The 22,847-nt window shown below is 35.1% G+C and overlaps 1 protein-coding gene across 1 annotated transcript in view; it reads right to left on the bottom strand.

Annotated features, from left to right (window-relative positions):
• Positions 1-6: 6 nt before the first annotated feature.
• CBLB (Cbl proto-oncogene B) overlaps positions 7-22,847 on the bottom strand; it is a 132,440-nt gene continuing 109,599 nt past the window's right edge. The window contains 8 exon segments of the mRNA XM_068694558.1: positions 7-251; positions 254-474; positions 5,895-6,014; positions 8,574-8,711; positions 10,056-10,187; positions 10,286-10,374; positions 14,677-14,817; positions 22,263-22,357. Coding sequence (XP_068550659.1) covers positions 60-251; positions 254-474; positions 5,895-6,014; positions 8,574-8,711; positions 10,056-10,187; positions 10,286-10,374; positions 14,677-14,817; positions 22,263-22,357 — 1,128 coding nt within the window. The 3' untranslated portion in view covers positions 7-59.

Below are 22,847 nucleotides of genomic sequence, written 5' to 3'. Positions count from 1 at the left end.
TGATTTAAAAAGTATGGCTAGCAAAAATACATAAGCCTCAGCATATTTATAAGTCTTGATCAGAGCAGCATGAGCCTTTGATAAACGGCTGGAAACAGACACCCTCCTATGAAAGATGAAAGAAAAATATTCCGTTCTCTTCTTTCTCTCATTCCCCAATCCACACATGTATATGTAGAATTCACATGCTCCAAGAAAATCTTCACACTACTATAGATTGAGACGTGAGAGACTGGTGGAGGAAAAACAGACAAAACTCTCTTAAAATACTACGGGCCACGTCAACATTATTCTGGGCAATTTCAAGTGCCCTCTTGACTTCTTCAAAGGAATAACCTTCTCCCATAAGTTTTGCAATTTTTGCATCCACATTTTCCGTGGAACTGTCAGAGCTGTATGCTTTCCTGTGGTGTATTTCTGGTGCAGTCCTCCGAGGAAGTGGTTTAGGTGGCCTGGCTGGTGCTTGTGAACCATCTGTTTCAAATAAAGCAGATAGAAATTATTACAAATTGCCTTAAAAATTGTATTATAGGTAGGTCAAGCCTCAGGTTATTTAGCCTCATGAAGCAATTTGAAAAAGAAAATTCTAAAGAAATGGGAAGAGAGATTTTAATTCACTGATATATCTCATTTTAAAGTTTGGATAGAAGCTGGAATCTTCAAGAACATCCAAAATAGAAATAATGTAGTGAAATACCATTTTAATAATATGGTAAGAATGTACAAGTTATATTCTGAATTATCCAAAGCTGGAAGAAAAGGCAAGTATGACAAAACAGCAAAGATGGTGACAATTGCTGGTCACAATTTGAGAGGCTTATCTACTCTCAACCTTCAGTTCTAGGACTTTTTCTTAGTCTCCTTAAGAAACTCAAAAATGAGTTTTATTATTTTATTTTAGTTTAGTTTTATTTTATTCAGGTCGATAAGCCATGCTGAAGAGGAATCCAACCAAATATGCTTGAAGGAGAAAAAATCCTTTGCTTATTGGTACATCTTGCAGATCCTGTTCAGTCAATTGGAGGTCATTTCATGCATAGCAGCAATGCAAAAATACAAATAAATACATTTCAAAAAAAAAATATATATATATATTTTTGTCCAGTTAATTTCAGTGTCAAGAACAGAACACAATCCTTCTTCCTCAATCCCCTTTGGAAATCTCTCTCTTTTTCCTTCTCTTCTATAGAAAGGTTACGTTCACAGCTAATGCTGGTGCTAAGAATCATGATGTACTGATGAAAAAGAGCTAATATTCAAACTTACTAATCTTCTGAGTCAAGAGTTTCATGCTCAAGTAAATTTGGTGCTTTACTGAAACCACTTTATCCTCACTGATTCCACAATAAGAAGCTTAAATACAAGTAGGCACAGCACAGAAACACTTTCAAGAGCAAAGTATTCTAAAAAAATATATTTAATCCCTCAAAAGGGATTCTGAAAAGTTCCATCAGTGACTTTGATAGATAAATTAGAGGAATTTTTGACTGTGACACTTCCTGTTTACTTAGACTGACAGCAATGGCATTTTGCAGTGTTAAGTACTCCAGAGATCCTGTTTTTTTATTGATGAAAGAACATGGTATCTTCTAGCATTTCTGTTACAATACGGTAGTTATAACACTGGGTGAAGAGAACTGTAATTCAACAGGCTGCATTAAATACTTCAGATGAATAAAAACAGTTCATATTATTGCATGTCTAACCAAAGTGTATTTCTCCCTCAACTTAGTTTCCATGTGTTTAGATGGGAGTGTTGCTATAAATGTTAATTCAGTTTCTTAATTCAGAGAAGGTAAGCAAATAGTACTTTACGTACAATGGTGGTATTCATGTAACAAATGGATGAGAGTAGTTTGATTAAGAATTAGCATAAAGGGTCAAGGTTAATTTTGTTCCAATTGCATTGCTTATTTCCTGTGCAAATAGTTATGACAACCTGCAGATGGTAAGGTGTGCTTCATAATTGTTATGAATTTTTATCTCTGAATCATCTCAGAAGATGTGAAGCATTATATAAACACTAATCATTCTAGTAAACACACCTCAAGACAGATCCAAACCTGCGATAAAGATGTGAAAAAATCTATGAAATCCACTGAATTGAGAAATTAATTATAGCTCAGGAAATGTGGTTAATAACTAAAAGCTAAACTAAATCAGAAACAAGTTCAAATTTCTCATTTCACCTATTTTAGAAAAGTCAAGACTAACAGAAGAATGTTCTTCATATTTAAAATAATGATATATCACGTTAAAAACAATCTGCTTTCTTTCACATTTTAAACTGTTTTAATGTGAACATTTTGTTATGGACTTATCTACGGAGAATGAAATAAAAATCACTTTGCAAACTTTGTATTTTCTCTTGCTTGAAGTACAGAAGAAATTACTTATACATAGGTCAGATCCTTCTTTGTGTGTGTGTGCACTACATGAGGTATTTTTGCGCTAGTCAGTTTAACAGAGGCTTGAAACTTAAGTTATTTCTCATATGAAGCCTTCACTTTGCTGAAGCTTCCTAAGAAACTTTTTTGAGCAATCACATCATTTACAAAGGTCATTTTTAATTCTGTGAGCAGATTTGCAGCATACATATTTAACTCACTCCAGTGACATCTCTCTATAGCACAGAGACTTTCAGATCTTCAGCCCTCTCTCTAAGTCAATTCCCATTATTATTATTTTTTTTAAGTGCCGACATCTCTTTCAATATCTTCACATCCATATAAAATTTTAGCTGAAGCTGGGTATCACATTGGATCCTGAGCTTAAAGATACTAAGCCTAAGCTGCACGTCCATCTGGACACTGAGATAGAGGTATTTAAGCATAACTTCCCTTCCAACCTCCCCTCCTTTGATGTTTCAGCCACTGTGGATCCTTAACTAAAAATTCAAACAGATTTTCTAATTGTGTAATTCAATTAACAGTTACCACAGCAAGGAGTCTCTTCTATCACTCACATTTCTGTAATTCAGCACTACATTTAACCCTTAGGAAATTGATAAGTATAAAGGCAGAGACAGGCTCGTTTAATAAATGTTTAATAAGTGTGGAAAAAACTGTGAGGTGTGAAAGCTCCGTGACACCATGGGAGGAGACTATTTGTAACGATGCTAGCTGTCCTGTTCCTTTTTGCATGGAAATGACCCTTGCTGCTTCTCCAGTATGTTCCATGGTCTTTCACCAACAGACTGAGAAGCACCGGGGAAAGCGGCAAAGAGAGAAGCTGAAGGGTGACAAGGGCTTGTTGTGCAAGGCCCCCTGTGGAGCAGTGGCAAGCAGCCACATGTAACTGGGGTACAGGAACAAAGCACACTGAGGGGACATCTAGACTAAGGAACAGGCAGAGCTGGGAGAAAGGAGTAACTGAATATATTGTTTCATCATGCTGCTGGGTATGATCTTCATGTTTTACATTACTGAGGCAGACAATTCTCCTTAGGTTTAATGGCAATCTACCCTGAAACAGTACGTGACCTCACTGCATACCCCTGGACCCAAACATTTTATTGTAAAGAAATTTAAATTTGCATGCAAGTGCTTTAATGAGGCCAGATGAGTGAATAGGAATATACTATATTTAACTGGCCATAATGTTCTTAACTAGCCATTTGAATCAATTTCTTACAGAGTACCTAAACTCATTAAAATACATCAGACATCCATACTAGAGGCCTAATTTTCTTCTACCTTTCCCACATGTCATTGGCTGTGCTTAGGTAAAATATCAGTTGAAAAAGCAATCTCATTTGCCTTGCTTTTATTGCAATAATTTAAAAATGATGTATTTAAGATGTTTGAAAAATTATGCCTTTGGGATAGTTAGGTGTATAGCTGAGAACCGTTTCTTGTGTTCAATACTAAATACATGGCTGAAGTAGAATGAATTTGTCATAGCATATCAATAATTTGGTTAAACATCAGAACTGCAATCTTATAAACAAATGAATCAAAACGAAGCACAGAAGTCAAAGGATTCTCAGTGCTACTATAGGGAGCCAGTGGCAAAAATGTAATTAGATTTTAGAGTGAACTACATTTCCTTTCCAGCTAGTTCAAAGAATCACCCTACAAAAAGGCTGAAATGAAGAAAAGTTTTCTAAATTAACTGATTAGTTCAGAATAAATATAAAAACTAAAGTTTTAAGTAGAGGTACAATCTATAGACTGTATTTTTTAAATCATAGAGTGAGGCCAATCAGTTAACCTTGAAGCTCATCAGTTCCATCCTATAGAAGTAATTCCACTGTAAAAACAACTTTCCAGTTAAGACTATGACATGATCTACCACACAACTTTCATTTAATTGAAATTAAATTGAAAATCTTGCTGTATATCATACTGATTTAGAATTATATTTATAGTAAAAGAAGACGCATTTAGATGTTGCAGAAGACAGCTGTGGGAAACATACAGATAGAATAGTATTTATAAAGTGACATCAAAAAGCTCTGAGAACTTAACCAAAGAACTTGCAGTAATTTAAGACAATTTTAAAAATTGTTCTACCAAAAAACCACAGGGGAAAAAACAATTTAAAAGGTAACCATAATTTATATTACAAAAGAATTTAAAATTTCCTCAAATAGATCAGGCTAATGTTGTAAGGCAAATAGACCCCTCACGGTGTCATGTATAAAACATGTATTACAAAGCCAGTTTTTTCTCTAACGTTTTTTCTCTAACAATGAGAAAAAATGAGCAACAGTATTATATTAATAGAGACATCCTCCCAAGAGTGCTACTATTTACCAAAGGCATCCCACTCATTCTCAGATGTGCTATTCATTGAAGATTCTATAGCACTCCTCAGGCTTACTTAGTCTCTCCTGTACTTTAAGTTGGAAAAAGATATTCTTTCCTACACCCAGCAGAGTAGAACTATGCATTCCTAAGGAGGAGACATATAATTACTATTAAAAACTGTAGCATTTTTCCACTTGTGATTGTTGCAATTAAGCACTGATGACGATTAAAATTGAAGACTAGATAGCAAGTCCCTTCATTTCTTTATGCATTAGAAACTACTTTTCACATACAATTCACAATATCTGGAGAATGAATAGTATTTAATGGTTCAAATTACCACTTGTTTTTTAATTTGTGATATCCCTCCACACAGCAAAATGCTACAGATAAGACAATCCTCCCCCTGCTCCATATGCCATGCACATCTAAAGAAAAGAAAATTTGTCTACAAACTGGTGAAAATACATGGGAATACAGGTAATACTGTTATTATTTTATTTAAATTAATTTAAATATATGTCTCCTTTAAATAGTATTTGTTTTGTCTGAAAACAATAAGCAAAATTTCTTTGACAGAGGAATTGATTCTCTTGTACCTGTTCCACTGCAACCAGAAGACTGAATTTTAATTGTTTCTGGTTCTTGCAAGTTTTATTTAGAAGTATTTTAAAATTTTCTTAGAACCTCACACAGACATACTAGCAAAAAAAGACTGGAAATTAATAATACTGTAGACAGTGAAGCTACTATTTTTTGAGGAGCAATAAAACATAAAGCTGGAAGTGAGAGGCATGTGATCCCTGAAGGACTTCTGATCTCCTGTGAACTTCAAAGGCAGCAGCCAACTCCCTGCTTTTCCCAAAAAATAAGGAACACTAGGACTCACAAAAGCATTCTACTTGTCAGCTAGTGAAATTAATATCATAACATCTACATAACCCCACAAAGGCAGGTAGTTTCTTCTACCTATATTGCAGAACTTTAATCTCTATTATCCTTTGAGGATTTTCTGTTTTTGTAAAGCAATATCACCACTGCCAATTGTTGCCCTGAATGACAAAAACCTCATTCAACTTTACAGATGAAAGTTACTTGCCTCATGAAGCTGTAATTTTCTACAGAAACAGTCTTCTACCTTACCTGAAGAGGCAGGAAGTTGATCATAGTCTTGAGATGTCCTATTTGCTTTTACATTTTCTCCAGTTACTCTACGAGCTGGTGGCAAAGGAACGTGACCGGTTATCGGATCAAAATGGGGATCTGCAATAATAAAGAAATAAAGTGTCTTTGAATAATTAGAATTATTATCTAGGGAAGAGGGAGGGCTGATGCACAGAATCTAGGTTTAAAGTAGCCTCCTTTCAAAAAAGCTATGAATCCAAACAGAGGTGCTCCCCCATAGTGTGTGCATATGCATGCATACATCCAAGTCTTGAAGTGACCAAAACAAGGAGCACAACTCAAAGGTGGTCTATCCTGCACTGACAATTGCTCCTCTGCTAACATTTATGAGGTACCTTTCAATTACTCAGCCCTGACACTGCTAGGACTGTGGCTGGCAAAGCACGGAAGAGGCTGCAAGGCCCAATGCAGCAAAATTAGAAGTATCCCTGCTAGTCTGTTTGGTTAGAGCTTGGTTAACGCTTCAATATTTTGCCACCAAGACTGCAGGGCAGATTTCCTGTTCACATAGTCCCAGCTGCTGGGTAAACATTACAGGGACTGCTGAAGGCTTTTCAGTTCTTTCTGATGATTATAGGAACAGAATTTAAAAAATGAGAGAACTATATAGGCCTGGCATATTGTGGCCTCCTTTAAAGTATTTTCAGTCTACTGAAGAAGCAGCTGACCAAACTTTTAATATCATCCTGGACCTGACTTCTGCTCTTGACTCAAAATAGTGTTTGTATGTGTGTGCAATTTTTTGTTGTTATTAATGGTGAGATTATTATTCTAATCTCACAGTCTCTAATGGACAGATGAGGTATCACCCCACAAACTTGTATGGAAATCAATCCTTGAAACTTAATCATAAATTATTTGCAGTGGTTTCTTTGAAACAATGCAGTGTTGAATAAGTCAATATGGCTTTAGTAATACCGTAAGATAAAAGAAGAGCAACTCACAAAAGAATCTATGCCCAAGTAGATGTGTACACTTACCAGATCAATGCAAATTAATTGTTGTGATAAGATTGCATTCACTATGCAAATATGGAGAACAAACGGCCTTTAATACATTTCCAAATTTTTAATTCAAAGCCATGTTTTTTGAACACTGTCATTGATTTTTTTTTTTTTTTTAGATTATTTGGAAATAACATCAGATAATTCAAAACTCTCCATACTTCTGGGAACTGCACACAGATCAACAGAGCTTGTATGCTTCTGGAGGTGGGGACTTTCATTTTCCCCTCTCCATTCGCATTAGAACTGAATGGTGTGCTTTGGGTTTCTGCCTCAGATTGTACAACTGAGGCACCCATTCAGACTGGACTGCTATAGGTTACATTATTTTTATTTTGAAGCATAGAAGATAAATTAGTCCCTGGCCCTATATTTATGATCAACCTTTACATGTGATGTGTTTAGTCTTTTTACCTGGATGCATGCAGAGGCTTATACAAGAAAGTAATGCACCAAGCTGAGTTCTGCATTACAAACACACATAGTTTTGGTGAATTACTCGATGTTCAGGTCTTAACTGATGGTAAAATATGTATGTAATAAAAACAATTCAAAAAGGGTCATTCTGGTTCAACCTAAACTAGCTCACTTTCATCCCACAGCTAGTATTATTCACAAGGATCAGCCAAACACCTTACAACCAGGCAGACTATTATGCAGTTGCACATAATTGCTCATCATCCATAGTCCTGCACTCCTGTAATACTACTGCCAAAACATTCAAATCAAGACTCTTCATACAGCCTCTCATTAAGAACAGATAGGAAGAGGAAAACATCTAATCACACCTCAAGGTAGATAATCACTGAAAATATTCTTGGGACCAGTAAACTTAGACACCATCATTTTTTGGAAACTTCTGCAGAGGAAACTACCATCACTTCAAAGACATGCACTATAACCCACAAAAACCCTGTTGCAATTTTATTGTCAGCAACAAAGGTATTCAACATAATTAACCTGACACTTGTCAACCCAAAGTTATAAATGTTGAACATAACTTTTTTGCCCTTTACAAGCAAAATACTGAACAACAAATGTGACAGCAATTTGTGGGAAAAGATAGGAGAAAATTTGACTTATTACCAACAATGTTATGAACCACAGGGTTCTGCTGCTGTGTTCACAATTAAAATAGCTTTGCCACAAAATTTCACAGCAATAATTCTAACGAAACAGCATGTTGTTTTCCTTCTTTTCTAGGTTTTCCTCAAGTACCAACTTGGAAACAAACAAAAACATGAATTACATTGAACTAGAAAAAACAATGGAGTTGACAAAAGGATACAAACTACTATCACAGATTACAACAGAAAACTTTATACTTCAGAAGTAGCAATTCTTACTAAAAAAGCACAATTCAACAAAATGTCCCGCCTATAAAAAATATTGACTTCATTTCATTACTTTGTGATAATGAAAAGGTGACCCTTTTTATATTCTGACTTGTTTCATCTCCATCATTTAAAACACACACACACACAAAAAAAAAAACTATTTCTGATATTTTTGTATATTGAGGTGTACACAAAACAGACTTCTAAAGCCTGATGACAGCATTATCATAGAATAGATATGCCTCTGGAATACATAATAATGAAACAGAATATGTTTTTTCCTTTTGTATTCCTACCAGGATGAAGGAACAGTTCATGTCCTGAAGGAGGTCGGCTTCCTGAGCCAGCAGGTTTTGTGTGCTCAGTAATACTGTGCCGAGCAGGTGGTGGTGGTGGTGGTAGTGAAGGGGGTGAGCTATCAAACGTATCTTCACCTGCATTTAGGAAAAACTTATTAGATGAGCAAAACTTCATTAAGCATCACAGAATAAAGAGCAAAGTTGAAAATTGATTTTTCTCTGGCTGCTGAGGCCCTTACTCCTAGGGTTCATCTAGCAGTTCAGCGACTGTAGTAATGAAATTGTAAGCCTGACTCTTACTATGCACAATCCTCTTCTAAAACATGCTCTGAATGACCTTTGTATTGCTCAATTTCTTTTCTGGGGTGGGGGGAGAGATTTCTTTTAAGTGGCTCAGTTTCAAAGAGTGCATTGTAATGAAAGCCTCACTGATTATCAGTGCAGAGTAACAACTATATTTCAGCGGCTAGGAAAATATATTTATATTCAAACACCAACGGTGATTACACCCAATCTGCTACACTTATACAATGTGTACATGTATTTTTATCTGCTATCTAAAGGCTCTGACCCAAGGCATAAACTGAATCTTCTATACCTGGCAAAATAATTTTTCCCTTACATAAAGGTAGAGCAGACAGAACCAGGGTTACCAAGAGGTACCAAGTATTTTTCTTCTGCTCTTTCACCTTCAATTCTGTATATTCTTACAACTCAGAACACTTCAGAGATCAGAAAGAGAATAGTGCAGGAACATGGCAAATGTTCAAAAGGTTTTATGAACCAGAAAATTGGATGATGGCACATACAGTACAGTCTTGCAATGATACAACTGAATTTGTCAATGACAGTGTGGGTGATGGTCAAACCCAGCCCCAGTATATAGTCAGAATGGCTTCTTTAATGCTTCTGACCTCAAAAATGTTAAGCTCGTTGGCTTTTGGGTGCGAGAGCAGAAATCAGGGTTGGGAAAGATAGCTGCTGGAAACCATAGGCAGCACTGAGCTTTGTACTGTCCCTTGACAGTAGACAAGAATCAGAAATAAACTTACTAATGTAACTCAATTTAGTTTTCTTTGACTTAAATACCAGCTCCCTGTCATTCATCTTTCTATATCATAAAAAGAACGCAGTTATTAAATCTACAATTGGAAAAACCCTCCATGCTTGCATTAAATTCCAATGCTCAAACTTCACATTAAAGGACAACAATTTTTAAACTGTTTTAGGCAAAACAATTTTCTTTTCTTTGTAGCTTGAATACAAATGTTGTTTGCCTTTTCATCTGTCTTGCATGAGGGCTTACAGACAGACGCCACACGCAGATCACTGGTAAATATCGATGTACAGCTGTAATATTTAGCCCATAGCTTGTTTGGTACTCAGCATACTCAACATTAGTTGTTTTTCAATGAACATGGCATTTGGTTAATCTAGGCTATGTTAACCATTAAATGTAATCATCAAAAAGTCTGCAACCTAAAGGGGGCACCAGAAGATCATAATCGGAGGGTGTCCTGTTGAGCAAAGAGCTGTGTTTTGGGTTGTCTCTGGTAGGAGGTCGTGCAGGTGGCAAAGGTACCGGAACAGTAGGTGCATCATAGACATCTCCTGAATGACACAATCACAAGAAGTGAATGTTTTCTTGCTGTACCCCTAGAACAGCACAGAGAAATTTTACTTGCTAAGGGGGGGAAATAAAAACGCACCTAACTCTGGATGTTTTGGTTTCTTCATCTCAGAAGTAGCACTGTGTGTTCCATTCGTTACTCCAGCACATTGACCATTCTCACACACCCTGGAGACAGACATTAAAAAGGAAGTAATCAACCAGTTAACCAAGTCTTAATTCCCAAAATTAAATGCCTGAGCTGGCAGTCCATTATATGGAAACAAATGAAAGACGACAAGCTGCATTAATTCTAAACTTTGTGGGGTTTTATATTGACAGCAGGTACTGGTTAGCTCTCAATAAACTCTGAAGAATCATACCACTTTCTTAGTGAGATAGTGACATGATTTAAGTAACTTACTCAAGGCTGCACTACAGGACAGAGGAAGAACTAACATTCAATATAGACCTCACGTCAGAGGTCAAGTCAATGGTTTATTCACATATTTAAGTCACAAACTCAATCCTACTTCCCCTTCCCAGCTGTTAAGGTTTCCCCAGCACAAATATTAAGAGGGGAAATTTTGGTAGTTATCCACATTGAAACAAGCAGAAAATAATAATAATAATAATAACAACAACAACACAACAGAAAAAAAAAAAAACAACAACAAGCAAACAAACAAAACACCACTCGAAATAACAAATTTCGACTAAAATCTTAAGCCAAACATTTAAAATGAAAAAGTCAAAGCAGTTTTGCAGGCATCTAAATCTCTATGGAAAAACTAAGACTTCCTGATACCTTACTAGAATTTAGTATTTTTTTTAATGGAAATGTATCATTCTCTTAAAATTAAATAACAGTATAAAATTCAATATGAAAATTGTTTAAACTTAGATATCCATGAAACAAAGTACAAAGATACCTGTAATCTTGTCAGAAAAATATAATCTCTTGGAGATTATTTTTGTAAAAAGATTCTGCTCAAAGACAGCAGGGAAAAATATAGATCAAAAACCTTCTCATAATACTAAATATTGTTTAAAAAAATTGCAAAGTGGAAAATTACTCCTGCCATTGGAGCTGCAGACCCTGCATGTTCAAAAAGAACCAGAGTGTTTCTCTGGAAAAAGGCCACCACGATAAACAATTCCAGTTTAAAAATTAAAAACCACAACCACCCACAACGCATCGTTATTATCAAACATTGGCAAATCTGCTAGAGCTATCTATATACAGCTCAAATTTCACATCTTGGGTTTTTACCAATAGAGCGAACGTTAATAAACTTATCTCCTTTGGCCATATGGAAAGGAGGGATGAATAAAGGTCTGGAATCATTTAAAATATATAAACAGGAAAGAGGAAGTGAAATTGTTTCTGTGGTCCCAAGAGTTTTAACTAGGAGTAATGAAATAAATGTAAGAATAATTACAAGACTTAAAGCAAAACAAAAACCTCATGGTAAGAGCTATTTTGTTGTGAATTAATTTCCCCAAGGAAGTGGTAGAGGAAGTGTTGCTTCTATCTTTGAAATTAGATTGGTTCAATCTCTCAAATACAGTGGATGCAACGCTTCCTTTGATGCCTCAGCATATATCCTAAATAACTAAGAATCTTTTCTAGTTTAATTTGAATCTACTTTGCATTTTCGATAAATTAATCAGCCCTAGGTAGTATGATAACCTAACATGGTATGACTTTAAAAATCTTCATAATGTGTCCAGTTATCAGTTTACAAATCTTGCAGAAATACCTGCTTATATTGACAGTAGAAAACACCAGAAAGAATAGCAGCAAATCAGTACTAACAAGCAAGTCTAGTCTTTTTCTTTTCTTTTCCTTTCAGAAACGGTTTTATTAGGAAAAGATACTGATTGCAAAAATGTATCATTCTCCTAATAGTAGCCTAGTTAGGCTAATGTTGAAATTCTTTCCCTCTCTTTCTTATTGCTGAAACTTGTCTACATGAGAGATCAGCTGTAACAAACCAGACAATTAACTGATCTCCCATAATAAGACTGTGAATCATTTTCCGTATTTTTCTTGTACTTTTTTTAGAATTGACATATCTGCTGGCAAAAGAGCAAGAAATCATAGAGGTGATATTTGGGGGTAGAATGTGGAAGAATTACATAGTTTGTAAATTTCAAGACACTAAAAAAAAATAAATTGTAGGCTTCTGTGGTTACCAAAATCTCTAAGTACTGTCCAAGAACTGAGGAAGCAACACTAAGGAAAAGGTGGCAAAAGAGTGACCCTGGGGGACAGAACTGAAAGGTGGTAAACATTTATGAAAATTAAAATAAATAAATCACCTTTAATAGTACTGCTAGACAATACTTAAAAGTTTTTCATTGCACCCCCCACGAGTTTAAAAAGAAGTGGAGATGGGAAGGTATTTTTTTTTTTTCAATACTTAAGCATAGAGCATCAACTAGAATCAAGATTGATTTTGAAAGGTTTATCTCTGCTTTCATACCTAAACAGTAACATTAGCTAAAAGGAGACATTTTAAGTATATGCAACATCATATATAAACAAATACAGACATAGAATTCAAAATGTTGTTTTTTTTTTTTTTTTTTTAAATGATAGTTAGGAGAGTGGTTTGGTTTTAGGTAAAAGTCTTGTGTATATTAAGAGTTGCAGAGCCATGTGAATAGCAAACAATCATTTTGTGCAGCAAGACCTGGATTACTGCCAAAAAGCACCATAAGTGAAGAGCAACTAGGCTAGCTAAATAATAAACTAAAAGCTACAAAAGCTTGGAAATCAGATTTTCATGTATAGCCTCTATTAATAATTCTAATGGTCTGGTGAAATACCATCATAGCCAATTGACACCAATCAATTCTTTTTCTGCAAATGAAGGATACCAGAAAATTAGAAGTTTCTAGTTTTCCAGGTGGTTATCTTCTCAAGAATCTTTAAGCTTGCATCTACATTAGTTTTTTGGTTCAGATCAGAAGTATGAATTAAAATAAATCTCTTAGTCATTCCCACTTAGAATAATTCGGTTTATATTTTAGAGAGGTCTCAGAGCATATAGCCTCGATTGCTTCTGGACAATGTTAACTCAAAAGTTGTCCTGTAGGAGCTCATCCAATGTGCTGCAATTACAGAAGAGTACTCTAGGCACAAGACCATGCTAGGACTAGTCTTCCCAAAACTAAAACTTCCCAAAGCATGCACTGTAGATGTGTGGTCCTTGGAGTCAACTGTTTCACTCTACATACTCACTCCTATTGCAGCACACCACTTAGTACCAGACACAGTCCTCGGCAGCTGTTAAACCAAGGTAATCTGTCCACATAATGCTCTCTTCCATTGCAAACGACTTTGTCTAAGAAAGGTTGCATCTTGTGTAATTCTACTCATACAAGCAACTAAACCTCTATTAGGTGACTTTGCATGGTACAGAAAGACATTCCCACAAAAAAAAACAAACACCACTTTCCAATAAAAAATCGTATAGGTAAGGTCAACTAAGATCTTGTATTTTTTTCTTTGCTTGACCAACATAAAGAGTTTTATTCATCGGTTTTGTTTCTGTTGTTGTTGTTTGTTTGTTTTTCTCCCCCTAAACAAAAAAGAACATCTGGTAGGGCAGACAGGAATTTAAGTGCTCAATATCACAGACCTAAGACAACTGTGTAACGTTCACATCTATGCAATGAAAGCTGGATCACCAGTTCTAACAGTGAGTTCTACTTCTAACCTGCATGCAAGGAGTGATCAGACTATGAACTTTTATCCATCTGTTGTAAACGTCTGATTGAACAAGTCTAAAAAATGTATTTAGCGATTTTTGGGATAAGAGATATCTTGAACTTTACTGATAGTGGGTTCTATACATCATACTATGACAGAGGGAAATAATGGCAAGATGTCGCTGCATTCTTTAACAGCAGAAAAGCCTGAACTTTGTAGATCAAAAATTGTTTTTAATATTATACTTTTGGCCTACAGGACCAATAGCGAATTGGACCTTCCCCCCCCCCTCCCCCAATTTATGCTCTTCATTCCTGACATTCAGATTTTCTTTGTGATTCAAAGACCAAAAAGTTCACCGGTTCACCGTGAATGAGACAGCCTTTAGTTGCCATGTCTCTTGGCTCCAAATTTTGCCATAATCAATTATCAATTCATAAGTGTGACACCTTGGAGATACTATTTTAGAACACATTTAAAGCAAAAGAGATTTATTCCACCGGAGTAACAAAAGGGTTCTCTTCCTGAGAAATGCTGTTCAAAGGCAAAAAATATCACAGCACAAAGATATGATACAGTGAACTTCACAGGTTTATGATTGTGGTTGTGGTCAAATGAAACAGAGGCATAAATAACCCAAGCTTGAAAAGATAAGACATTTTAGAAAGCAGTCAAGTTTAAACATCATTATAAATTTTGAATCCAAATACATTTTGGAAAAGGCAGACTTTTGTAAGTAAGTTGACTTCAATATTACTAAATGACCTTACCGAGCAACAGGCTTTATATGACAATGAGGTGGTTGTGAGCTCAGTATTGCAGGATGTGAAGAAGGAACTTTGTATTCATCATCATCATCTGTGTGATCCCTTGATTTATCAGACAGAGAATTTGCTGGGGGAAGAGAGCACCTATGGAGATGAGAAAAAGATCAGTTCTGTTTTAACTATTATGTAATTGTCCTAGATATAGTACAGAAAACACTCTTTAGCCTAAACACCCTTAATCACCTGCCTGCTATGTGTAGGTTAAAAAAAAAATGCCATGTCAAACTAGAACTTACAAGGTTACTGGCTTTTTTTGTCTCTGAGAATACATAGAGAATCAAGCAGCTCACCTTTTAAACATTAAACAGATACTTTAAGCAAGCATAACATAGCAGAGAATTGCAAAGAATTAGAGTCCTAAATATGCACTTACAAGGCTTAAGCTGTTTGCACTTAACAAGAGAACTAAATAGAAGTTAATTCAGGGTAAATAGTATTTATCAGGGCTCAGTTAGGCAGTGAACTTTCAAACTTTCAGTCTTTTTCAAGCCATAATATTATTGAAATCTAAGAATTTGTGTTTAAATTATTTTTACTTTAAACTACAATTGTCCTTTTAGACAGCGACCTACATTACTTCTTGAAGGCAGTGGAAGTCCAGGAAAGAGGTGGACTTTACCGTCTCCATTCATAGGTAACAAGTTTTATCTGGAGAATACTGCTGGATGGGAGTTTTAATTGAGAACTAAAAACTAACTCCTACCACCTGGTTCTGTGTTATATGAGTGTAAACAAAACAATGGGCAAAAATTTCACTTTAGTGAGCACTGGCTGGGGAAGGAGATTTTGTTAGATATTAAAAAATGCAACTTATCTTGTGGCCTTCATAGAAAACTAGGTTAATTAACTAGAAATCAACATCATCATATTTTATATATACAGCTCCTCTGCTAATAGTGAATACACTGATATATAAAATCAATAAATCAAGTCATCTGGAACACAAAACGTTACATTAAAGACTTAATTTAACTTCAGTTTGATCATACATGAGAACCATGAACAGGCATTTGACTCTTAAACTGGCTGAATACTAAGAAGTATATAGCTTCAAAAATCATCTGGATATTATGTTATGCAGTAAATAGTACCTTCATTCTTTACCACAAAAAAGGGTCAACAGCTGGAGGACTTCAAATAAAGATGTTTGATGCATTCATGGCCACTTTGATTTGTGGCTTGAAAGTATGGTTAATGGCCCCTGAGCTGAACTACATGCCACATTACAAGACACATCTACTTAATCATTTAGGGAAATTCTTAAGAACCATAGGAAACATGAGAAGGAAGTGGACATAATTTCTCTTCCGATGGTTTAATTAGCTTTATTTTATCATGAAGGCAAAAGATGAAATGACAGGCTAAGCCCATCTCATTTTTTCCAACACAAGCAGCATCTGACACACACAGCACACTTCGCAAAGGAAGAATATATGCTCTGCACGATTTCCTTTAGGTGATGCCACATGACTCCACAACATCCAGGTACTCTGTGAACAAAAATGAATAGCTAACTATCATGACTACCAGAGAGTCACTAAACAAACAAATAAGGGAGAAAGAAAAGAACAGAGAAAGATGGGGGCAGATGTGCTGCATTTGTTTGAATATATTCAAAGCCTAGAGGTCCTGAGCTACTTCTAACCTGTCAGACATTCTTGCCTTCAGTCAGTAATATACTCTTAAACTCATAAACAAACTCATGAAGGATAAGAACCAACTTTTGCAAATACGTTCCAGATAAAGGAATGAAAGGGTGAAAGGTGAAAGAAGGTTGATGACACTAAACTGCAAACTCTGTATTGCAGTTTTCCACCACCTTCTGTAGAGGGAGCAAAAGGTCTTTTGTATATACAGCAATGCAGTGCGAAATGCTTTCTCCATCTTTGATTTCCTAGTTGAACAGACAGTTTGTGTCACTGCTGTATGGCCATTTAAAGCAAGGAGAAACAAAACAGGACAAGGAGAATTCTGTAGTACTCAGATAGATAGTTCAAAGGCCAACAAAGAATAATTTCTTTAATTTCTTGGACATCTTTCTTATCTGCAGAACATTCTGGATTGACATGCGTTATACATGTGAAGTACATGTCTGTGGGTTTGATTTTTTGTTTGTTTGTTTTTTAAATAATCACAAATTGAATTGATGGCTTCTGCAGATATCAATATTAGTATCCAGACCAGAAACATTCAACGCCAACTGATATGGAAGCCAGATTGGTGGTAGTGTTTGAAGCCCACTTCAAAAGTTACAACTGGGAAGCAAATAAACAAAAACCTCTCTGAAGGCTCTATCTGAAATCAGTTACAGGAGAGATTTTGATCTCTCTAACTAACTAACCTAACTAAGTACAGTATTATAGCTGAACTTAGATAGTATAGCTAGTTTCTTACAAAAACACTTCTCAGACAGGGAAGTGGGAAGACTCATTTACTGACAATTAGGATACCCAAGAATTGGAAAAAAAAAAAAAAAAAAAAAAAAAAAAAAAAAAAAAAAAAAAAAAAAAAAGTCCCCTCTTCACCTAGTTCATGCCCCTGCTTTTTTCTTATTTATTTAAGTAGACCCAAGAACCTAATATATGTTTATCAAAGCAATGCCTTTATTCCACAGGATACTAGCATATTTATGATAAAATCAATTTCCAACATTACTGCACTGATGAGAAATCATTACTGGTTTGGAGTTATTAGAGACACATGTTCTGTGTCTCCTGCTTCTGAGTACAGTGTAGCCTTAGAAAAGCCCTTCACACTAGTAAAGTCTCCCTTTTGCTGTCTTTAAAGTAAGAAAAATATTTTCTGGGTTGTATATATTACGTGTTTAATATTAGAAAGGTGATTTTGATTTGTAAAGCAGCAAAAAGTTTAAGAGTGCTAACACATAACTAATATACTCTCCACTAGAGTCCTAAAATTGTCTTATACTTGCATTGTGTTTTATGAACTTTTCACAATTCATAGTTTAAAAAAATTGTATTGCTCTTCCAATTTACAATCCAGTTTTAATACTTGACTCCAAACCTCTTTTGCATTGTTTTATTAGTATATCCCATTTTCTCCATCGTTACTGAAATTTCAAGATCGAATTGTTTTCTTAATTCTCTATTGTTCTTGTAGGATTAACTCTACTGTTCTACACAAAACCATCTAATAACTTTAGAAGGCAAATCCATTTATGAACAGATTTCATAATCTGGTGAGGTTTTCTATAATTACACTTCAAAAAACTTTATTACTTTTATGTCTTTAGAAGGTTTGTGTACCTGCACGCTGACCAGCAGACTGTATTGCAATATTTTCTAGTTCCCTTCCCCTACTCCTTAAGTGGAAATATTTTTAAATTGAAAGTCAGAATTGCATTCCGATAAGCAATGACTTTGTATTTTCTGGTTTGTTGAACAGAAGGCTAGATGTCAATCTATCTTATCCTACTGAGCACCAAAGGCAAAACAGGAAAAGACATGAGAAGCCATTTTTGTCAAATCACTTCAAGTCCAGCTCAGCTGTAATCTAGCAGAGCTTCAGGGAAACCGACAACACACTCATTTAAAAGTATTGCAGGGAAAGATTCCCCTTCCTTCATTTACTGGTAAACCTACTCACAGAGCTTGGACACAATGAACTTGCAGTCCCTGTATTTCAGTCTGGATCAGACTGTACCTTTGAAAAGAATCTCTTCAATCTCCCCCCACTCACCATACTTTGATTTGCACTGAGGAGTGCACAAATTGAACACCTTTCAAATTAAACAGAAAGACAAGACACATTCCAAGCGTGCCCCTTGTATGTTTCGATTGCTGAAGGCTGTTCAAATTCACAGGACAAGACTGTAGCTAGATGAATCACTGACCCATAACATGTACATTACAGACATCTGGTCCTTGTTATCAATTCATCTTGTACAGACCCTCCCCTATACACAGTATTAGTTGATAGTGTACAAACAAAAGCTTTGATCTTGCAAGGCCTCAAGCTAACTGTTTTTCAACAAAAGAGATGTTAAGTTATATGGATCACATGAACAAGTCAACACTTAGCACCTGCTCCACAACAACTTCCCTTGTGCGTGCTTTACACTTAACACCCAAGTGTATATTAAAGCAGTGTGCCTCCATTCATAGAGTAAACAATTTTTTCAAGGAGAATTATTCAAGAGTGGATGCTGCAACCAAACTTACTGACTTGTCAAGCTTAGCACACGTGTCCTGCAGAGCATCCCTTCTCAGGTACCTGGAACCCTTGTGTCAGCAGTGCTCCTTCTACAAGCCCCTGGAGGAGCACCGCAGCAAAGACCAATTTCAAGGAAGCCATGACTGCCAACCCCACTTTCCTCAATGGAACAATGACTTCACCTTCAAAGTTTGGTAGCATGGATAAAAGGGATAGCAGGGGGAGAAATACTTTTCTATGCACTTTTCCTCAACCAGCTCAAATCAACTAGATACTCCAAACATAAATATAGTATACAACAGGTACATAGAATTGAATGTCTCATTACATGCTCAGAAATAGAGGCTCTCAGGTAAAATACCACTGCAGTACAAAGCACTTTTGAAACAAGGAGACCAATTTAAACTGATGAAGAAAAATGGGGCCTGCCTACTGGGAATAAAACAAAGATTGTTTACCTTGAAAACTTCTAAGTTTGGGGGAAGAATTGTTCTGTAACATTGATGTTAAAGTTTTACTTTTTTTTTTTTTTTTTTTGAGAACAAAATAGCAATTTGAACAAAATTGCTAAAAAACAATTTAACTGACATAATTAAAGCAATTTGATAAAAAAATAACTTCACACGTAGGCACAGCAGCTGAGTGGAAAATAAAAATCAGATGCTTAGTTAACATGAGGCCAGCATTTCATTACTGATGTATAAGAAATAATAACCAATTTAGTAAAAATGAAAATAAATCAGCACTGTTTCCAGAAAAAGACACTAGCGATTTTATCTTAATGTAATTTATTTTTAAAAAGTCTTATTTGCAATCTCATATTTATTCAGAAAAAAATGATCAAATAAGTAAGTACGGATGTCTTAGAGCTTCAACTAAGGCTCATTTAACTCATTATTATTTACACTATGGCATTTCATACCTGCTCAATGTACCCTTTGGTTAAACCTTTGAAATTACAGACTGACTTATGAAAATAACTAGAAAAAATATAATGCCTTTGAGCTGTATGAAACAAACTAGCTTTCAAGCCACAATTCTGCAGAGATTAGAAAGCAGGAAAAAAAATGAGAAACATGCACCAGATTGATTGCAGTAGCACAATTATGGAAAATAAGAGTATTTCGGACCAACACAGTTCAACATATTTATGAAGACTTAATGTAGTCAATTTTACAGGAGGAATATGACTCCGTAAAAATATCCTGTCTAACATTTCACATTAAATAATGCTAATATTACGCAGGTTGCTTTTTGAAAGCATTTTACTGTAGTTGGAAATATTAAACTCATTTAATTTGAATTTGAATTTTTGAAGAAAGATTGCTTTCTTATTATTTTTCTGCCTATATTTTGCTACTTATAGATTAACAAAGGTATTTTCTAGTGGTAACAAAAACTTAATTTGAAATCAATTTAGAATGGGCATATTAGTGTTTCAAGAAGCAAGACACAATGTTCACTTTTTTATTATAACAGACATTCAATGTGACAATTCAGTAGCTGTTAATTAGATATTTTGAACTTCCTACCCTAAGCTATATATGATAGTTTTTGCATTTTAAAAATCAAAATTTTAAATGTCCTTTTTTTTTTTTAAAGGTACAAGTAAAAACATAAAACAGAAATGGAAGTGCATTTCTTCCTGAAAAAAAGTATGAGGTTTAATTTTAGCAACTGAACATTTTCCTTCTGCTGGCATATGTCAGTTTTCTATTCAGAAGACTTCAGTTAGTTAACTTATTTCTTTTATTAAGTTAAATTTTATTTTTGGATTGACTTGACATGGATTTGTGCGTGCCCACATTATTGTGATATATTGTGGACATTCCAATGAACACTGCATGACACTGTACTTTGATTCGAGGCTACATTTGTAAAAAAAAAAAAAAAAAAACATATTAAAAATGAGATTTTAATGAAACAATGTTTTCTTATTTTAACAATACAAAAATAAAAATCTTCCCCAATTCAGAATTGAGCAATTTCATTTGAAATATTAAAGTACGCAGGGTGCCCATCAGAGTCATTGCTTTATTTTTCTGACCATTTCTGACCATGTGCAGAACATCCCAGGAGCTACATGTATCACGGAAGATGCAGCCAGTCCAAGGAGATAAATCTATACAGGGGATTGATTACATGAGATACTCATACTCTCATGATACTCTACAGCAATCAGGTTACATCTCAACATTCAATTACAAAAAATATTTGTTCTAATTTGCTTGTGAATGGAAAGCAAACATGCAAAACTTCAATTCTGCAATAGCTTTCCCAAGCATATGATTCTGAATAAAAAAGCCAACCCTTCGTCTTTATTCTAGAGCTCACAAAGAGAAAAATCAGCATATTAATGGAATGCTGAAATATATTTGTCTTTAATGCTACCTCTACCTGAACAGCAATGGAATGGGTACTAAAGATACGGCAAAATTAAATTCTAGTGAGAGAATTCTCGGTATTAGTAGGTACTGACTGCACAGTCATTTTTACTTAGCAGCACGCATTACACTGAGTACACTGAAAAGAAGTTATAGGATAATATCATCTGTTGTGGTTTTTATGCTCTTATTTCCTTACAAAAATACAGTCAACATATGATTTTTGAGCACTTCAAAGTTTGTTTGTTTGTTTGTTTGTTTTCCCTCAAAACTCCTGTTGAAAATCTTGTGTGATTTGGAGTCCAAAGATAATTGCTATCCATGGCAACATCTGATAAACAGTAGTATTACTGGAAGACTAAGAGTAGTCTGCAACTTGAAATGACAAGATTTCTGAAACCACATTCTGGAATCCAGGCAGATAGACTCCATTTAAAATGGATATAAAGTTATTTTGTTTGTTTTTAACCACCACAAAGAAAAGATACTACATGAAAAAAGCCTCCATGTGTAGAAAGTCCAGAAAGCATGACTACATTAGAGATAGAATGCATACACATATATCATGGTCTTTACCCACAGCACTCTTCCTAGAGTCTCTCATCTGTAGTAAATAGCTCTTCAATATACTTCTTCAAAATACTTCTTCAATAGTAATAGAAAGAAAAATGGACAGGGTCTGTTCTCACTGTCAAATTCCTATGAGCAAGATCTGCCACAATTAATTTCTTTTGATATAAAATGTCATATGTTAAATTAACATTAGAACTGCTCTTACTTAATCAACAAAATTTACATTTCCTTTGTAAAAACAATTAAAAGTGTCATGGAAAATGTAACAACAAGTATTCAACATTAGTTCATTTTCTTACTTTCTTTCTTTTTTTTTCTGTTTTCCTTTTATCACCAGAGAATCAGTGTTGTTGTCTACCACTACTTAACATATCTCTTTTACAGATGAAGTTTACTTACTTTATACTAGGGATGGTGGAAGCAGCTGGAAGAGGAGGTGAAAGCCGTGGAGGGACATCATATTCTTCATTTATCAGATGACCATTTGAAAATACCTAAAAATCACAAATAGGCTTTTCAAAGGCTATGCATAAAGGCTTTTCCGGAAGTTCACACAACAGAGCTGTACTCTGAAATGACTCTTTTCATACCTGTTCCAGATCACTTTCCCCAGGAGTTGTAGAACATACTAGTTTTAAACATTGCCAGAACAGTAAGTTTCATGTCGCAGTTAGTAGATGGACTACTCAATTACAGCTGAACTACTTAGGGGAAAATTAAGATTTCAAGATTGTAACTTTTGAAACTTTTGAAACTTTTGAAAGTGAGAGAGATGAAGTACAGAGGGAAAACAACATGTACAGCATGATAAGTATATATTTTTTTTAAACTCCATAGTGCAATACCTGCCATAATTCACCCCGTACCTGCAGGATTGTCTTCCTGATTCTTGGCTTTAACTAATAGCAAATAGTTTATATTAAAATAAATGAATAAAGGATGAAAAATCATGAAATGTTACCCTTGTGGATATGCATACAGCCT

Source organism: Anas acuta, chromosome 1 (assembly GCF_963932015.1).
Source record: "Anas acuta chromosome 1, bAnaAcu1.1, whole genome shotgun sequence".
Lineage (NCBI taxonomy): Eukaryota > Metazoa > Chordata > Aves > Anseriformes > Anatidae > Anas > Anas acuta.
The sequence above is the reverse complement of the archived record's forward strand: the minus strand, read 5'-3'. Positions and strand labels throughout refer to the sequence as shown.